This window comes from Mobula hypostoma, chromosome 2 (assembly GCF_963921235.1).
Source record: "Mobula hypostoma chromosome 2, sMobHyp1.1, whole genome shotgun sequence".
NCBI classification, from domain to species: domain Eukaryota; kingdom Metazoa; phylum Chordata; class Chondrichthyes; order Myliobatiformes; family Myliobatidae; genus Mobula; species Mobula hypostoma.
Window position 1 is genome coordinate 19,287,639 of NC_086098.1, and position 19,660 is coordinate 19,307,298.

Sequence of the window (19,660 nt, forward strand, 5' to 3'; positions counted from 1 at the left end):
GAACAATCTTGGGGGTTCATATCCATAGATCTCTCTAAGTTGCTATCCAAGTTGGTAACGATCGTTAAGAAGGCATATGGTATGTTGGCCTTCATGAGTTGGGGGATTGTGTTCAAGTGCTGCAAGGTAATGTTGCAGCTCTATAAAACTCTGGTTGGACCACACAGAGTATTGTCTTTATTTCCGGTCGCTTCATTATAAGAAGGGCTTCACAGCTTTAGAGAGGGTGCAGAGATTTACCAGGATACTGCCTGGACGAAAGGGCATGTCTGACAAGGATAGGCTGAGTGAAGGAGGATGGGAAAAGACATGATAAAGCTGTACAAGATGTTAAGCGGCATAGATCGAGTTGATAGAGATTTCCTTCTCCCCCAGGGTGGAAATGACTAATACATTGGGGCATAATTTTAAGGTGATTGGAGAAAAGTATAGGAGGGATGTCAGAGGTAAGTTCTTTGCACAAAAAATGGTGGTTGCATAGAACACCCTACAGGGATGGTAGTCGAGGCAGATGCATTCAGGATATTTAAGAAACACTTTGATAGACAGATGGATGATGGAGAAATGGAGGATTATAGAGGAGGGCTAGGTTGATCTTAGCGTAGGTTAAAAGGTTAGCACAATTATATGGGCTGAAGGGTCGCAGGCCTGTACTGTGCTGTAATGTTCTGTGTTCTATTTAACCAGGTATTTTTCCATTGCATTGGCCACTGGCAACGCACACAGACTGAATGAATGGGAGAGAAAGAAGATTAAAAATCTGATACGAAGTTGATGGAATGTAACTGGAACTCTCATGGTTGTCTATTAAGCAATGGAGACTGGTTAAGCAAAAAAGTTCATGGGGGAGAAATGGTGTGTGAAATAGATTCCCTCTGGAGAGTCAGTTCTTTGTTGTGGATGCTGGCATCTTCATCTAGGTTAATCTTGGGAGGAAAGGTCCAGTGAAGGAGAAGCCAAGAAAACAATGAAGGACAGCAGGGCTAGGGATTTAATACAATCTAGTTACGTTTTTCACTTTGGTCTAAAGTTGTGATGTTATTCAGCTAAAGAATCAAAGTTGTTTTCAGTTTTATTTTCTCCAATCATTAAGTCATGATTATCAAAGAATATGGGCATTTGTGCAAAGTTGGCATTTAACACCCATTACTAATTTCCCTTCTGAAGCTGCTGCCCAATGCCATCTGACATTAAAAGGCACATACACAGACAAAAGATAATATTGGGCTGGTTTGCAATACGACACACCCTTCTTTCATCTTCACTGACCATGTACTAACTGTTAAAATCCAAAATAAACCATTAAAATTACACAGCTGCAAGACCTGGATTTTTCTGAGAACTATTAGCAATTCCACAGGAAGTTCAAGAATGTCACATAGGCATACATAAATCTAGATCTTCCGGATAATTTCCCAAATGTGCTTTGATATTTGATGGCTACAGTTTTTAAATTAAATTGGGAAATCTGCAATTCTCTCAATGTGGAGGGTTGGTTAGGAGAGAGAGAAATCACATGGAATTTTAGAATTGTGCCAACCACAACATCATTAATATGATTGTATATTTGTCTTTACATTTAAATAGAGATTTCTAAAAATATTTTCAGGGGCAAAAAATTTGGCAGGTTATCAAAGTATTTGTGGGTTGGGTTTCTATTTAAGATTGGGGAAGTCCTGTGATTTGCGTGGCCTCAACAATCAGAAAGAAGCTGGCATTCAAAAAGCCACCATGATATGTTCTCAGTAAGGAAACCGAGGATACTTCAGAAATCCAGGACCAACAACTCCCTTGGACTATTGTGCTCAATCCACTCCACGCACTGATCTCTTCCTATTTTTATTACCTTCTCCACAATTGCTACTCCTGTTTCAGATTTTATCACCAGTATTTGTTTATCTCTGCTTTTCCTCCATTGATTGTCAGCCATGTTGTTTCAGTAGCTAAGTACATTAGTAACCACTTTTTATTCATTTGTTCATTATGTGCTATGTCGTATGATGTGGCCTTTCCATGTTCATGATCGTTCTTGGCAAATATTTCTACAGAAGTGGTTTGCCATTACCACCTTCAGGGCAGTGTCTTTTAACAAGGTGGGTGACCCCAGCCATTATCAATTCTCTTCAGAGACTGTCTGCTGGCAGTAGTGGTCGCATAGCCAGGACTTGTGATATGAACCAGCTGCTCGTATGACTATCCACCACCTGCTCCCCTGGCTTCACGTGACCCTGATTAGTGAGGTTAAGCAGCTGCTACACCTTGTCCAAGGGTGAACTGCAGGCTAGCGGAGGGAAGGAGTGCCTTACACCTCATTTGGTAGAGATGTATCTCCACCCCACCATCTTTTATTACGCTCCTTAATTACCATATTTTGGCCAAGGTTTTGGTTATCTCCCTTATCTATTGTAACTTTGCATCACCTATGTGAACTGCATTATTCTCTTGTCACAATATACACTCGCAACAAAAATAGCTTTTCTCATTTATTTTTTATCGAAGGTGTTCAGGAAGGAATGTACAAACTGTCAAGAAGATTATGATCACAGAATATGTATAAAATGATACCAAATATTTCCAAACCGCACACGCATGCATCCAAGCACGCGCGCGCACCCACACAGTGGCAACAGTAACCACCAGAGAATGTTAACTGAGTTTTGGATAGGCTCAAGATGAGTAAAGTTCTTGAATCCCTGTCTACCAACTACATTTTCATTGGTGACCATTTACCTGAACATTTAAATGCGAGAAGAAAGTAAACATTTTAAACACCCTGCCCACAATTGTACATTAATTAAAATACCAATTCTTTAGATAATGTATCTATCACCATACATTTTATAATTGTTGCTTTAGAAAACATACATAAAAATATTTTTATTTTTGAAATAGACAGTCAAACAATTTACAACATTAGAGGCTCATATAAAGGGAATTTTTAAGTTTGCAGAAATACACAAATAGATATTATGTAAAAATCATAAAATACAGACGAGCTGAAATCAATTCACAGATTGAACATCTGCCATATTTTAGAAGATCTGTCAAGTGCAATATTTGTCCTTTGGGTCCACTCCACACCATGAATTTAAAACTTCTGCTATTCACTATATCACCTCCTACAAGATTTTTGACTTCCCTCTCTTCAGATCTCAAACTAATTCCCAGAAATAAAAACATCCATGATTTATCCAGCACACTGATTTTTATCTGCACTCTACAAAATAGGGAAAAAATAAAATATAGCATTTATATTCAGATCTCAATTTGTAAAAGTCAATTAAACAGAAATAGAAATGATTCCACAAAGAAAGTCTCCTGGTTTTAAGTTTTATAAATGCGTGACTTAAGAACAAATTGAAGCAAAAAAAAATGTCTCTTTATGAATAAATCTCTGGATATTAAATTAATTATGGCTTTTTTGCAACATGGCAAAAATTGCAGCTCAAAGCAGACATCTCCTCACAGAGGAGGTTAGAGTTGTTGCAGTCTCCTGCAGTCTTGTATTCATTATATGGCAGCATGCATGTTGCATATTACAATTTATTTTGCTTTGTTTTACAGCACGCACATTTGGATTAAAATAATGAATGTTTCAATGGTCGAAATATTTGCACTAATTTACTGCTTTTGGTCACTTTTACGTATAATTGGTAATGGATGAGCTTCAGAGTTGAATACCCAGTGGTCCAGTGAAAGGACGTCATCATCGGAGAACATCAAATAAAGATACCTGAAGGCAAGCAATAGGCATTTGTATTAAAATAGATTATTACAATAACAAGAAAATGCAATGATTGTACTCAACACTGGTTAAATCCTAAACAGTCACATATAATATTTTTGATCTGCAGCACCTTTGGTCTATTTTAATATCATGCACAATTTTATATTCCTCCACACCTACAGTATTAACAATACTGTTTCATGGACAGGAGTTGTAAGGAATACACACTATTCAAAGTCATCTTGAATTGTAACATTGACCCTGATTTTGCCATTAATCTATTAACTTAGGAGGGAACGTCGACTCAGACCATGAGAGGCCTGCGCTGGGCATTTTCATGCCTTACAAGGCGCAGATTGGAAGTCTGTGTGGGGCACCACTCCTCACACAGACACGAGAGCAATGTGTGGTTAAGCGCCTTGCTCAAGGACACAAACACGCTGCCACAGCTGAGGCTCGAACTAGCTCGAACTTCAGATCCCTAGACTTAACCACTTGGCCACGTGCCCAACAACTTTTAACTTAAGTAACTTGTTATACTAAAGCACATAATCAATAGTCATTATCTCAGCACATCTGTGGGCTTTTTTTCATAGTTTTAAATTCATATAGAGTGATGTGCATAATTTTTGGCTGATGTTGATGTGCTTTATAAATCATTTAGTGCTAGTGGAAGAAAAACCATACTCTTCAGGACTTTGCTTTCATTTTTTCCAAGCAGCTAATTTGGCACTTGATTAGAAATAGTAATAGTGTTGATGGCCAGTGGTGTTCCACAGAGATCTGTTCTGGGAGTCCTGCTCTTTATGATTTTTATAAATGATTGGATGAAAAAGTGAAAGGGTGAGTTAGTAAGTCTGCAAATGAAGCAAAGGTTAGTGGTTGGATAATGTAGAAGGTAGCCTTAGGTTACAAAGGGACAATGATAGGGTGCAGAGTTGTGAGCGGTTGAGTTCAATCAGGAAAAGTGTGAAGTGATTCACTTTGGAAGGTTGAACTTGAACACAGAATACAATGTTAATGGCAGGGTTCTTAAGAGTGTGGAAGAACTGAGGGATCTGAGGTCCACGTCCATAGATCCCTCAAAGTTGTATCGTGTTGGTGGTCTTCATTAGTTGAGGGATTGAGTTGAAGAACCACAAAGTAATGTTGCAGTTCTATAAAACTCTGGTTGCACCACCCGTGTAGTTCTAGCGGCTTCATTATACAGAGGATGTGGATGCTTTAAGAGAGAGTGCAGAGAGATTTACTAGGATGCTACCTGGATTAGACAGCATGACTTATGGGGATAGGCTAAGCGAACTGGGGCTTTTCTGTTTGGAGTAAAGGAGGATGAGAGGTGATCTGATAGAGCTGTACAAGATAATAAGAGGCATAAATAGAGTGGAAATCCAGCGACTTTTTTCCAGGACAGAAATGGCTAATACATTAAGGTTTTTGAAGGAAAGTTTAGGGTGTGTCAGAAATAGATTTTTTTTTTAACACAGAGTGGTGGGTGCATGGAACATGCTGCTAGGATTAGTGGTAGATACAGATAGATTAGGGATGCATACGAGATGGGCACCTGGATGAAAGAAAAATGGAGGACTAGATTGACCATAGAGTAGTTTAAAGAGTTGGCACAACATTATGAGCTGAAAGGCCTGTACTATGGTATACTGTTCTATGTTGTTTATGCATTTATGGAATGTTCAGCAACTTATAACAATCATGCATAAATAGCAACTACATTGGTACTGAACTAAAATTAGGCTGGCACTATAAAGAATAGAGCTAACATGGAATTTACACCCACATGGGGCATTTAACAACACAAGTCTGCTGTATTACATTCATATCAGGCCTCATCATCTTTAATACATGAATAAGACAGCAACTTCTAGTGATTTCCAAAATGTAGACATCTGAAGATTGCCAACCTAAATATCCAGCTCTCCCACAAACTTTGATGTATCAATATCTTGCTAAAGCACTTGTCACAAAAATACATGGAGCTGAGCCTTTTTTTTGGATTAAAAGTATACAGAAAAAGAGCATTTATTACTTCAGACCTAAATGCAATTTGCTAGGTGATGAGGAGTACCTTTCCTAAATTGGAGATGATATAAGGAGGATGCAGGACTCATAACACACTGGAGGAACTCAGCAGGTCGGGCAGCATCTGCGGAAACAATCAGTCAATGTTTCGGGAAACGTTGACTGATCGTTTCCACGGACGCTGCCCGACCTGCTGAGTTCCCCCAACGTGTTGTGGGTGTTGCTTTGACCCCAGCATCTGCAGACTATTTTGTGATAAGGAGGATGCAGTTAGGGATTTCTTGGATTTTGACCCAGGAATGAAAGAACAACAATATATGCTTGTTAGGAAAAATGTGTGGCTTGAATGTAGCTTTCCTGGGTGTGATGTTTCCCTTCTCTCCATAAAATAAAGTTCATGGGTTTGAAAGAATCTGTTAATGGAGTTTTAGTGAGTTCTACCATCCACAGATGATGCACATTGCAGCTATAATGTATTCTTGGATGAAATAGATGTTGGAAGTGGAAGGTGGAGCTGATCAATTAGACAGTACTGTCATACATGGTGTTGGGCTTTTTGAGTATTGTTATAACTTGCTGATTTAGATAAGTGAAAAATATTCCATCATGCTCTAAATAGTGCAAAGCTTTGGCAAGTTAAGAGTTAGCTTGCTAGTTAGAAGATAACTAAAATCTTGCCTACATTTGTCTTCTGAGTATAAGATTGGTTAGATGGAGATTTTGTAAACTGTAACAGCTAAGATGATGGGAGGTTCAAAACAACAATTCCGCTGAACACCAACGGGAGGTATTTAGTTTCTCTGTTGTTGGATACAGCTCGTGCTTGGCAATAAGTGATGTGTATTGCTTGTCAGTTCACTGCTGAACATCATGCAGAACTTAAGGCTATTATATCACAATGAATATTCCCCGTTCTTGACCTTACAATGGCAGGAAGGTCATTGATGAGAAAGCTGAACAGTATCCACAGAGCATTTGCAGCAGTGGCCTGAGACTGAGATGAATGACTCCCAACAACCACAAGAACGTTTCCTTGATATAACTCCAACCCATGGAGACAGTTCCCCAATAGTGATTCTTTGTACATCAGCTCTCCTAAAGTCCCTGACATTTACCCTATATGTCCTATCAGAATTTGACTAAATCTCTCCACAGATATTACCAACTTCCAACATTCTCTTTTATTTAAGGCTTTCTGTATTACAGCATTTTGCATCTTTCAGTTCCAATATTTTCCAATTTTCTCATTCATCAAACAGTCTAATTATAAACCTTCACCACGCACTCTCAGGCACCACCACAGCATTCCTTGTTTTCTTGCTGTTAAGGAAGGGTCTTGGTCTGAAATATGGATTCTTTATTCCTTTTCATAGATTATGCCTGATCTGCTGAGTTCCTTCAGCACTTTATGTGTTACTCTTCTTACCTTTAGCCTCATTCTCTAAAGGTTGAAACATGTTTGATTTCTAACTTTCCCTTATTTTCATCAGCAATTTTAAACATAATGAGTTTCTGATTATCTGCTACATTAATTCTCCATTCCATTCTCACTCTAACCTGTTAGTGACTTTATAACAAGAATCACTGCAAGATAAGGAATAGTACTTCACTTTCTATGTGAAAATATTGGAAGGTTTTACAGGAGTGCAGAAAAGATTTAAAAGGATGCTGCCAGAATTTGAGGGACTGAGTTATAGAGAAATGTTGGACAGGTTAGGACTTTATTTCTTTGGACATAAGAGACTGAGATGTGATTTTATAGAGGTATATAAAATCATGAAGGCACATATAGGGTGAATGCTCTTAAAATTAAAATGGGTAGCCACTGGGAGATCCTACTGTTTCTGGTGGATGGAGCTTAGGTGTTTGGCGAAGCGGTCTCCCAATCTACATCGGGTATCACCGATATACAAAAGGCTACAACTGGGACTACAGGATACAGTAGGTGTCCCCAACAGACTCACAAGTGAAGCACAGCCTCATCTGGAAGGAAGTTTGGGGCCCTGAATGGTAGTGAGGAAGGAGATGTAAGGCAGGAGTAGCATTTGTTCTGCTTGCAAGGATAGGTGCCAGGAGGGAGATCAGTAGGGAGGGATGAATGGACAAGGGAGTCGCATAAGGAGTGATCCCTGCAGAAAGCAGAAAGTGGAGGGGAGGGGAGGGAAAGATGAGCTTGTTGATGAGATCCTGTAAGAGATGGCATAAGTTACAGAGAATTGCGTGCTAGACACAGAGGCTGGTGGGGTGGTAGGTGAGGACAAGGAACCCTAACCTTGGGGGGGTGGTGGGAGGATGGAGTAAGGGCAGACACATGTGAAATGGAGGAGATGTGGTTGAGGACAGCGTTGATGGTGGAGGACACACATTTTAATTTCACTTCCCATTCTGACATGTCAATCCATGGCCTCCTCTACTGTCACGATGAGGCCACACTCAGGTTGGAAGAGCAACACTTTATTCCGTCTCCATAGCCTCCAACCTGGTGGCATGAACATCGATTTCTCGAACTTCCAATAATGCCCTCCCCCCACCATTTCCCATCCCCTTTTCCCTCTCTCACCTTTCTCCTTGCCTGCCCATCACCTCCCTCAGGTGCTCCTCCCCTTTTCTTTCTTCCATGGCTTTCTGTCCTCTCTTATTAGATTCCCCTTTCTCCAGCCCTGTATCGTTTTCAACAATCAACTTCCCAGTTCTTTACTTCACCCCCCGCTCCCAATTTCACCTATCATTTTGTGTTTCTCCCTCCCCCCCCCCGCCATTTTCTAACTCTTATTCATCTTTTTTACTCCAGTCCTCCTAAAGGGTCTTGGCTTGAAACATCGACTGTACTCTTTTCCATAGATGCTGCCTGGCCTGCTGAGTTCCTCCAGCATTTTGTGTGTGTTGCTTGGATTTCAAGCATCTGCTCTTATCTGGATTAAACTTTGCCATTTCTCAGGCCTCTTACTCAACTGATGAAGGTCTGATATCCTTGTAATTTTTGATAAATATCTCCTTTGTCCACTATACTACCTATTTTAGTGTCGCCTGCAAACTTACTATGCCTTTTACATTTTTTTCCAAATCCCTGATATTGATGACAAATAATAATGGGCCCAGTACCAACCCCTGAGACACCATTAGACACAGTCCTCCAGTCTAAGAAACAGCGTTCTACCATCAAGCCAATTGTGTATCTAGTTAGCCAGCGCTCCCTGGAATATGTGCAGTCTAATTTTCCAGTCTAGCTAGTAGTAAAGATAGGGGAGAGTGATGGATGGAATAAAGGAATTTTTTTCTGATAGGGAGAAGGCATATGTCAGGTAGAATCAGATTAAGTTACTATGGTTGTGTGGCTTATACGGTCCTGTCCTACGGGGACATAGCCAGTAGGCCAGATTATGCACTGGGAGGCAAAGTATATTTTTATATGGATGGGAAGTAAAGGGAGTTAAGGAGAGGAAATTGGAAAGCTGGAGTGAGTTTAAAACAAGGATGAGGTGTTGTACGTTGAGCTTGAAACAAGGCCTTCTTGTAAAACTGTTGGAGGTTTAGAGAGATCACTGTGAGAGTGGATGGTGAATTTCAGTGGTCTTTATCGAAGTTCATCCTGAGCATCTGCTTAACACAGTATTCTTGTGTGTAGGGGCTGTTCATGGGAATGCTGACTTTTGCTGGAACATCAACAGCTCAGTGAAAGAATGCACTTTGGTCTGTCTAAATTTATTTGGTTTCCCGATGCAAGGAGATGCCTGTAACTGGAGGATGGCCAGTGGAACATTCCAAGTTGCAGGAGTATGTACTGAGGCTTGTGTAATAGCCTCTCAAATGTCTCATTGATGGAATGATGGAATATGGGGAAGCAATCTGGGGACTTCGACATTTCTGAAATAAATGTATTGAAGTATTTAGTATTGTGAATGAAAATATTGATGTCTTGAATGTATTATACTGTGTGTGTTGCATTACTGTGAATAAAATCTTGGTAGCAGCTTTTAGTAAAACCTTGGAAAATAAATCACATTGTTATATGAAAGCAATATTTCCCTTCTATCCATATTTAATAATGGGAAAGATGTCATACTTAGATTGACACACAATTGTATGTGATTGACACACAATTGATAGTCAGAGGCTTTTCCCCAGGGCTGAACTGGCTAGCACGAGAGGACATAGTTTTAAGGTGCTTGGAAGCAGGTACAGAGGAGATGTCAGGGGTAAGTTTTTTGACGCAGAGAGTGGTGAGTGCGTGGAATGGGCTGCCGGCAGCGGCAGTGGAGGCAGAAACAACAGGGTCTTTTAAGAGTCTCCTGGATGGCTACATGGAGCTTAGAAAAATAGAGGGCTATGCGTAAAGCCTAGTTAGTTCTAAGGTAGGGACGTATTCGGTACAGCTTCATGGGCAGAAGGGCCGGTATTGTGCTGTATGTTTTCTATGTTTCTAATGCATGCTGTTACGGACTAACAAAAACAGAAAGGTAGTCAGTTAGGATGTAAATAATCTGAAACTACCAAACTTCTCCAGAAAATGAAATTATTTATATCCAATCTGTTCAGGTCCTTATAACGAAAACAAAGACAGGTAACTGGCTATCTAAACATTTTAGCAAATTTGTTTATGCGGGGGGGGAAATCTAGAATGCACATAAGCAAATGTAAGTAATTGAACATGTAAAGAAAGTTTTTGGCACATTGGCCTTTGTAGGTCACAATACTGAGTCCAGGAGTTTGAATTGGATTAAATGTTGCCGAGGCCTAATTTGGAGTACTGTGTGCAGTTTTGATAACCTACCTACAGAAAAGATGAAAATATGATTGAAAGAGTACAGAGAAAATTTACAAGCATGATGTCAGGACTAGAGTTGTAAGGAAAGGTTGAAGGGAGATTTGATAGAGGTATACAAAGTTATGAGGGGTATAGAGAGGGTAAATGCTGGCTTTTTACACTGAGGTTGGGTGAGACCTCAACTAAGAGTGAAAGGTGAAATGTTTAAGGGGCACATGAGAAGAAACTCCTTCATTCAGCGGGTCGTGAGAGGGTGGAACGAGCTACCAGGTGGATGTGATTTTCATTTCAACAATTAAGAGAAGTTTGGATAGGTACTTGGATGGGAGGGGTATGGAGGGCTATGGTTCAGGTGCAAGTAGGCAGTTTAAATGGTTTGGCATGGACTAGACAGGCCAAAGGGTCTGTTTCTGTGAAGTAGTTTTCTATTACTCTATGTAGTTGGACTGATTATCATAAACAAAAGATATCTTGCTCCAGAGAATTAGGTTAGAATAATCAGATGACATATTAGTGATAATAAATTGCATGTTACATCAAAATTTCACTATCTTCTCACAGTGCACTTAAAATGTCCTTCAGACATTCATTCAGAATTGAAAACTGCCTCTCAGCTAAATATGCTTTTTCTAGATAAAAATTGTATACTTTCCTTTCACATCTTCCCATCTATTTCCAGTTGTCAGCACTGCAACTATTACTCACAGATATTTTGAAGTCACAAAACTAATCAGTTTTTTCCTTATTACTTACTTTAAGGTTTCTGCCAGAAAGAAACTCTGTTGCACATCATCATGACTTGGTTGGCTGGAATAAACATCTCTAATTCCAGAATATCCAGCAGCTACTCTGCAATTCTTCTCAAGAGCCTATTTGGGAATAAGGCAACATAATTGATATATCTTTTGACAAAAGAAATCATTGTCAAATTAACAGCAAAATTACCCAAAAGATTTATGGTTCTTCTCAACATTAGCATGCTGACACCTTGCGGTAACCATCCATATTTATCACTCAAATATATTATTTAAATTTAAAAAATTGCTGTTTAAAATGGAACCTTTCTTTGCAATATGATTACATGGAAGGAAATGGAAAAAGAATATCGTAGATACTATATTTAAAGAAAAGCTTAAATATAAAATGAAGGACTTGTAGGATATGTTGTAATTACAAGAAGAATTGTGAGGCAAGATTTCTAAGGATTATAAACTTTGCCAGGGACTTGTTGGGTTGTACACTCTTTGATCTGTAAACACTTATAAACCTTTGACTAATAAAGTGACAAATATAATGCGTGAATCTAGAACTATGGAGGAAAATGTTACCATAATGCTGTTCACTAAAATTTTGCACATTCATGCTTTGTGAATAGATGATTGAGTTAATTGTCTCCCTCATAACATAAGAGTGAAAACTAGTTACTTAAACAATGTATTGCAAAATATAAACCCTTTATCTTGACTAGCTGAGATTGAACAGAATCAAGATTGATTAATTGGAGGAATGGCCAAAGAAATGACAGATTAAAAATAGTGTCAGGAAGTGTAGTCATGCACTTTGGTAGGAGAAATGAAAGGGTTGATTTTTTTCTAAATGAAGAGAAAAAACAAAAAAAAAACAAAAAAAATAAGAGATGCAAAGGGGCTTGGGAGTCCTTGTGTAGGATTCCCTGAAAGTTAATTTGCAGGTTGAGTCTGTGGTGAGGAAAGCAAATGCGATGTTAGCATACATTTCGAGGACTAGAATATAAAAGCAAGGATGTAATGTCGAGCCTTTATAAAGCACTGGTAAGGCCTTACATAGAAATTTTGTGAGAAATTTTAGGCCCCTTGTCTTAGGAAGGATGTGCTGAATCTGGAGAAGGTTCAAAGGAGGTTCATGAAAATGATTCCAGGATTGAATGGCTTGTCATATAAAGAGCATTTGATGGCTCTAGGCCTGTATTCACTGGAATTCAGATGAATGAGGGTGACCTCATTAAAACCTAAAAAATGATGAAAAGCCTTAATAGAGTGGATGTGGAGAGGATGTTTCCTACGGTGGGAGCATCTGAGACCAGAAGGATGTCCTTGTAGAATGGACATGAGGAATTTCTTTAGCCAGAGAGTGGTGAATCTGTGGAATTCTTTGCCACAGGCAGCTGTGGAGGCCAAGTCTTTACGTACTGTATATTTAAGGCAGAGGTTGATAGATCAGTGATTGGTCAGGGCATGAAGGGATATGGGGAGAAGGCAGGAGAATGGGGCTGAGAAGAAAAATGGATCAGCTGTGGTGAAATGGTGGAGCAGGCTCAATGGCCCAATACAGCTCCTATACCCTATGGTGTTAATACAATGCATCTCCCATTAGTAACTGCAAAGATTTTAAAAAAACATGATTTTCAACTCTCTGAGAATGCACCTAGGCAAATCAGGGGTCATGCCACACAATTATTATTAAAGTACATGTACATAAACTAGTGTCTTCGTTACTTCTCAAAATGTACTTCCAGAAGCTAAATTATTCACTTTAAATGTAATCCCATACCACTTTTAACTGTTCCTATGACTTCCTCATAAATATAACAGCAGGTGACATGTCAATTAGCTTAATAACTTTATTGAGAAAATCTGCCTTCGTGTTCAATAACCTTTGGCTACTACTGACATTTTTGTATCATTAAGCAAATGGTTAAACAGTAATGAAGACATTTAACCACAAATGCAGGGACTCAAGCTGACTGGAATCAAAATGGGAGTGCTAACCGGCACATGTTGAAGATTTTCTAGATATTAAAGGAAATAAGGAACGTGGAGTTAGTGCAGGCAAGTGCCACTCAGGTAAAGATCTCATTGAATGGTGGAGCAGGGAAGCAGCTCTACATGTACTGCTTCGATTTCTAATAATTCCTGTATAGCCATGCCAATCCTCAGGGAATTTAATCAGAAAGTTTCTTTTTGTAAAATACGGTACTGTCCTGGAGGGGAAAATCTTTGTGTATTTTTAAATTAATAAATGATGGCATAAAATTTTTCTCTCCTGACCTCATACTCATATCTTCAAAAACATACATTTATGCATAACGTTGCTAACAATTCTCTGCTCAGCGAGCAAGCTAATCCCTTGAAATGTGTCGAGAATCCAGAAAATGCTGTATATATTTTTCCTTTCTCTCTTCTTCCCTGGTCATACAAAATGACATGAGGTCCAAAAATCGCTTAGTGTGCAAGTCTGTGAGTTTACCAACATTTCTATTACCATAAGGGATGATTATGGATTTAAGTTTCTACTAAGAATGCAGAGTGACATAATGGAGAATAAAAATCATTCAATGAAGAATACCTGCAGAAACCAGAACCACCCCCCCCCCCACCAAAGTAGTTTCTAGGGTCACAGGCTCTGACACATCTATAACTACTTCATCCCATGCCTACATTAATTTCATATCCCTCCAAATTCTGTTCATTTAGACACCTACCCTAAATGCTGTTACTGCTCTTTCTTCTATCACCTCCTCAAGGAGCTTTGCCAGCCATTTCTCTGATCTCTTTTAAACAACCATCCTCTCATCTTAAGTCTACGCCCTCTAATTTTGAACACCCCTACGATGTGAAACAGTCACTGGCTATCTACCCTACCTACGCCTCTCATAATTTTACGTACCTCTATCATGTCACCTTTCAGCCTCCTTTGTTTCAGCAATCTCTCTTTTTACCTCCAATCATGGTAATATCATGTGTACCTTTAGCTTCCTATAGTATGGCGACAAGAACTGCATACAATTCTCCAAGTGTAACTCAACCAACATTTTATACAACTGTAACACAAGGCCCCATCTCTTACACTCAGTATTTCTGCCAAGAAGACAAGCATGACCGACACTTCCATCATCACCTACCTATCGTGAGTAAGGTTACAAGAATTGGAACCTTAAGCTCTGTTTAACTATACCTGTTCAGACCTTGGGAATTTATCCACTTTTATGTAGTCCTCGATCGCCAGCACCTCCTTCTTTGTTATGTTGATATGCTGCAGGATATCAATGTTCCTTCCTCACCAACTCACTGGCTTCCATCTCCTCCTTGCCCGCAATTGCAGTTGAAATCTATTCATTTAATTCCTTGTGTATTTCTAGTGGTTCCACACATAGATCACCATATCAATCCTTAAGGGGACCTACTCTTCATTGCTACTGTTGATCTTAATTATAGAATCTTTTAGATTTTCTTTTTTTTATTTGCCTGGGACAACTTATGGTCCCTTTTTGCCTTTCTGATTTTCTTCTTAAGCATACTCATTCATCTCTTATACTCAAGGGACTCACTTGATCCCAACTGTCTATGCTTGCAATATGCCTCCTTTTTGCTGACTAGATCCTTAATATCCCTGAACAGTTTGTATGTCACTTTTCAAAACCTTCCACTTGCCAAGAGAATTTTTATATGTCAACCACCTCTTTCAATTAATTATTGCAAACTCCTGTCTTATCCAATTGAAATTAGCATTTCCAATTTAACATTTTGCCTTGTGGATAGTCTTATCTAGTTACATAACTATATTGAGACTAATAGATATATGGTCGTTGATCCTAAAGTACTCCCCTCACAGACACATCAACTTGTCCAGCCTCATTTCCTAAGAGGATGTCAAGTGTTGCCCCTCTCTGACAGGGCCATCTACAAACACTAAATAGAAAACTTACTGAATCACACCATAGACTGGGTACAGTCCATGGTTAAGAAACAGATATGAAGTGTGAATCTGCTGGGGAATCACAGGCCAGAGAGATATCCAATATGGAGGACATAACATCTTTATGTTAAAATTGCTAGCACAAAAGACCCTGCTGACGAAAAGGCCACAGAGATGTACTTGGTTTGATGACTAAAAAAAGGTCAACTGGAATGTAGAACCAACTCAGCAAGTTTGTCATCAAAGTTCCCAAATTGTAAGTCAGAGACAGCACCAGAGAAGAAAGGTGAAGAAGGATAATAACACAGCTGTTGTCGACAATGGGACCAAGCCAATCAGCAGCGCAGGTCTATACGTATCCTTATGCACTTGGTGTTAGGAAAAATAAATCTACAGTTAAAATTAGGACTGGACTTCAAGTTAGTTAACTTACGATTCATGCAAGAATGCCATTTCTGAGGTACAAACAAAGGCCAATAAATAAGTCTTCCATACAATCTCTATTGTGATGCTGGCTGGATCTTGCGAAGATCAGGAGGGAAGAAGAGCCCGCAGGAGTGATGGTACGATCATTGGAGACTGTAGAGGCCAATTCTGGATCTGCAGACTCTGGAACACTTGGAGCACGGGCCGCAGGTCAACAGACAGACGACCCAGGGGTCAGAGCCGTTTACATGCAGAGTTGAGACTGTGACTTCCAGTGTCATCTAACACCTTTTGTTTTGCCCCCTTCTCCATTGCTGTAGGACTTTTCTTCCCACCTGCGCTGCGTAGGTTTATAATGAGGATCAGTGCACATGGACCGATTCCACTCTTTAGGCCAGGCGACGTTCCATAATGGCACAGCGAGCTGCAACAACTAGGTGACCACAAGGCTGTAGGTCGAGTATCGGAGTTTTCCTCCTAGACTGTGTGCCTGACAAGGCTAAGGAGTCTTATCTACTTTTGGGTTTGGAATTGGAGTTGGCCTTCCAGGCTGGCTGCCAGCCAAGGCTGATGAGCCCAGCCTGCCCACCCAATTATACCACTGGACACTTGGTCGCACCATGACATAGCAAACTCAGTAAGAACAGGGACACCATGTGAAGGCTTTGCTATTGGCACAGTGTAAGAGAGGCCATATGTGGGTGACCACCTGCATGGCAAGCCAAACAGTCGTCCTGTGGTGATCACTACACATGGAAAGGAGAGGCTATGGAAGATGCTTCACCTTCATTAAATGAGCAGGACGTCCAGCCCAAGACTTATCCATCCCCAACCTCTAATGTGCTATGACTTAAAGTCATGAAAACTTGACATATATAATTAAAACAAAAGGCCTACATGTTTTATTCAACGAATGTAGGTCGAAACACACATACCTGAACAGCTTCCCAACCCCACTCCCTGTATTTAGGGTCATGGGTTAGTCTCCACATGTACATGTGTGTTTCAATCACTTCAGGGCGCAGAATGTAATATTTTTCATTTTGTCTTGTTGCAATAGCTTCAACGCCTCCATCAAACCTAAAGGCCTCGGGGCCTAACTTTGTGGCTGGAAATCAAGAATAGGCATAGAAGTTTAACTACATGTTAATACTTATCAAACTAACTTGGTCCGCAATGTTTGCATTATCAAGCTGAACATGAGTAACTTTCATAGATAGTACTCTCAGAAAGGTTTAGAAGATTTTCTTTTTAAAGATTAGCTTTATTTGTCACATGTTCATTGATACATATAGTGAAATGCGCCATTTGTGTTAAAAAAACATCAGCGAGGATTATGCTGGGTAGTCTGCAAGTGTTGCCCCACTTTTAGCACCAATATAGCATGCTCTCAACTCACCTACTGTAACTGTACATCTTTGGAATATGGGAGGAAACCAGAACTTTTGAATAGAACCCACACAGCCACTGGGAGAACGTACAAACTCCTTATAGACAGTGGCAGGAATTAAACCCCGATCTTATGGCTGGTGCCGTAAAGCTAACCTCCACCCCATTCACAAGTACCATAATTCACAAATGATGTGAAAAGTGAATAGACATAAGAAAATATTCATTTATAAGAACAAATCTATTTTTTTCTAAATCTAACCAAAATCTTAAAATACAGTTTGCTTCACAAGCTGTATCATTGTCTGGTATGGAGGGGCTACTGTACAGGATTGAAAGAAGCTACAGAAGGTTGTAAATCTAGTCAGCTCCTTCTTGGGCACTAGCCTACAAAGTACCCAGGACATTTTTAGGGAGTGGTGTCTGAGAAAGGCAGCGTCCATTATTAAGGACCTCTGGCACCCAGGGCATGCCCTTTTCTCACTGTTACCATACAGAAGCCTGAAAGCACACACTCAGGGGTTCAGGAACAGCTTCTTCCCTTCTGCCATCTGATTTCTGAATGGACATTGAAGCTTTGGGCACTACCTCACTTTTTTTTAATGTACAGTATTTCTGTTTTTGCACACTCTTTCAAATCTATTCAATATACGTAATTGATTTACTTGTTTATTATTATGTTTTACTTTATTTAATTATTTTTCTCTCTCACTGTTGGATTATGTATTGCATTGAAATGCTGCTGCTTAGTTAACAAATTTCACGTCATATGCTGGCGATCATAAACCTGATTTTGATTCTAATTCTGAAATTGATTCAGGAAGTGAATAAAAAATTCAGATTTAAAGAATATGTATTTTGTGTGCTGTGGCGATAGTTTCAATTCCAAAATGGTGCTTGATATGGTGTGAGGGCACTAATGCATGCTCCATTCCTGAAGTCAGGTCATATTATCAATTAGCATGTAATGTTAATTTGATACCTGTGCATGTATTTTGGAACACTAAGCTCAGGAGTGAACCCATTTCTACTGACCGTAGCAATGAACATGCTTATGTTTACTGCTTCCTACCGTTCTTTAAAATTGCTAAAGTGTACCTGGAGTGGTGAGGCAGATACTGAAGAGCTTGGTCCTGACCTCAAAGCTTCTGCATACTTAAATTTCCTCCAGATGGTTGGCACTTGGAATGCTGTGTGACTAAAGGTGACATAGAGGAGGAAGGGAAAGGTGTTGGAAGTGGGAAGAGGAGGTTCCTACCCAGAATGTTCGGGATACAACATTTATTTCTGCAAGGACAGATCAAAGTACTGAGCCCAGGAGATGGAATGTTATGTTGAAGTTGTATAAGACTTGGTTTTGGTCATCTATTTACAGAAAAGCTGTAAATAATGTTGAAAGGGTACAGAGAGAATTTACGAGGATGTTGCCATGACTGGTGAACCTGAGTTATATTTAAAGTTTGAATGAGTTGGGACTTTATTCTATGGAACATAGGAGATTGAGAAGAGATTTGATAGAGGTTTACAAAATTTGGCTGTGTAGAGATCAGATACAAGCAGACTTTTTCCACTAAGGTTGGATGGGACTACAGTTAGTGGTCATGGGTTAAGGGTGAAAGGTGAAAAGTTTAAGGGGAACATGAGGGGAAACTTATTCATTTTTAGGGTCGTGAAAGTGTGGAATGAGCTGCCTGAACAAGTGGTGCGTACAAGCTCGATTCAACATTTAAGAGAAGTTTGGATAGATACATAGATGGTAGGTGTATGGAAAGCTGTGGTCCCTGTGCGGGTTGATGGGAGTAGGCAGTTTAAATGGGTCAATGGGCTGAAGGGCCTGTTTCTGTGCTGTGACTCTAAGGACCTTTCTCCAATAAGATCACATTCACCAAAATCTGCCACTTAATCTAACCACATTGCACGCCATTTTGAAAGGTGCACATGGAATTTAAGTAATGCAAACTAGCTTGGTGATGCTAGACTCTCACAATTTTGAGTTCCTTGTTAAGGCATGTTGATATTGGTCAGCACAGTTAATATTGTCTGCATGGTGCGATTAAGTTAATTAACAAACAGCAGCAAGTTGGCAGCCAGCCTGCAGTGGAATTCATCAAACTAACCTGACCCTATATCATTTTTTTTTGTTCTCATTCTAGGAGATAGTGGCAGGGAGGTGGGGCTCCTGAATATTTCCACCCACTCCCCACTCCGCTCCTACAGATGTGTAAATTATCAGTTAAACATTTGAGATATTTTGTGGTTGTGATTTTTCACTTGCAGTTTTCAAACAGGAGGAATTTATTGGCAAAATACCAAATATTATGATTTCATTAATGCTTAACTGGAGAAAACTGGTTTATTCGGGCCTGATGGCCAAACTACCAGACTGTGAAGAGGTTGGCAGAGGTGGTGGGCATGATGGCCAAACTAGCAGATTGTGAAGAGGCTGGCAGGGGTGGTGGAGAGGCAATGATAATGTATCACTCGAGCTTACAGTAAAGATATCACTAATACAATTGGACCCATCGGCAAATAGCAATTAGCTTTAACTACACAGTAGGTCATTTTATGGGATTTCACATGAGAGCTGTTCCACCCACTTGTTTACTTCTTGAAACCAGACAGATTTAAGGCAATGGCACATA

General features: G+C 39.7%; 1 protein-coding gene across 1 annotated transcript in view; it reads right to left on the reverse strand.

Moving 5' to 3' along the window:
* Positions 1–2,476: 2,476 nt before the first annotated feature.
* Positions 2,477–19,660, reverse strand: part of man1a1 (mannosidase, alpha, class 1A, member 1) — a 488,943-nt gene continuing 471,759 nt past the window's right edge. The window contains exons 10-12 of the mRNA XM_063033881.1: positions 16,565–16,737; positions 11,283–11,398; positions 2,477–3,733 (exon numbers count right to left, since the gene is read on the reverse strand). Coding sequence (XP_062889951.1) covers positions 3,622–3,733; positions 11,283–11,398; positions 16,565–16,737 — 401 coding nt within the window. The 3' untranslated portion in view covers positions 2,477–3,621. The remainder of the gene's footprint in view (positions 3,734–11,282; positions 11,399–16,564; positions 16,738–19,660) is intronic.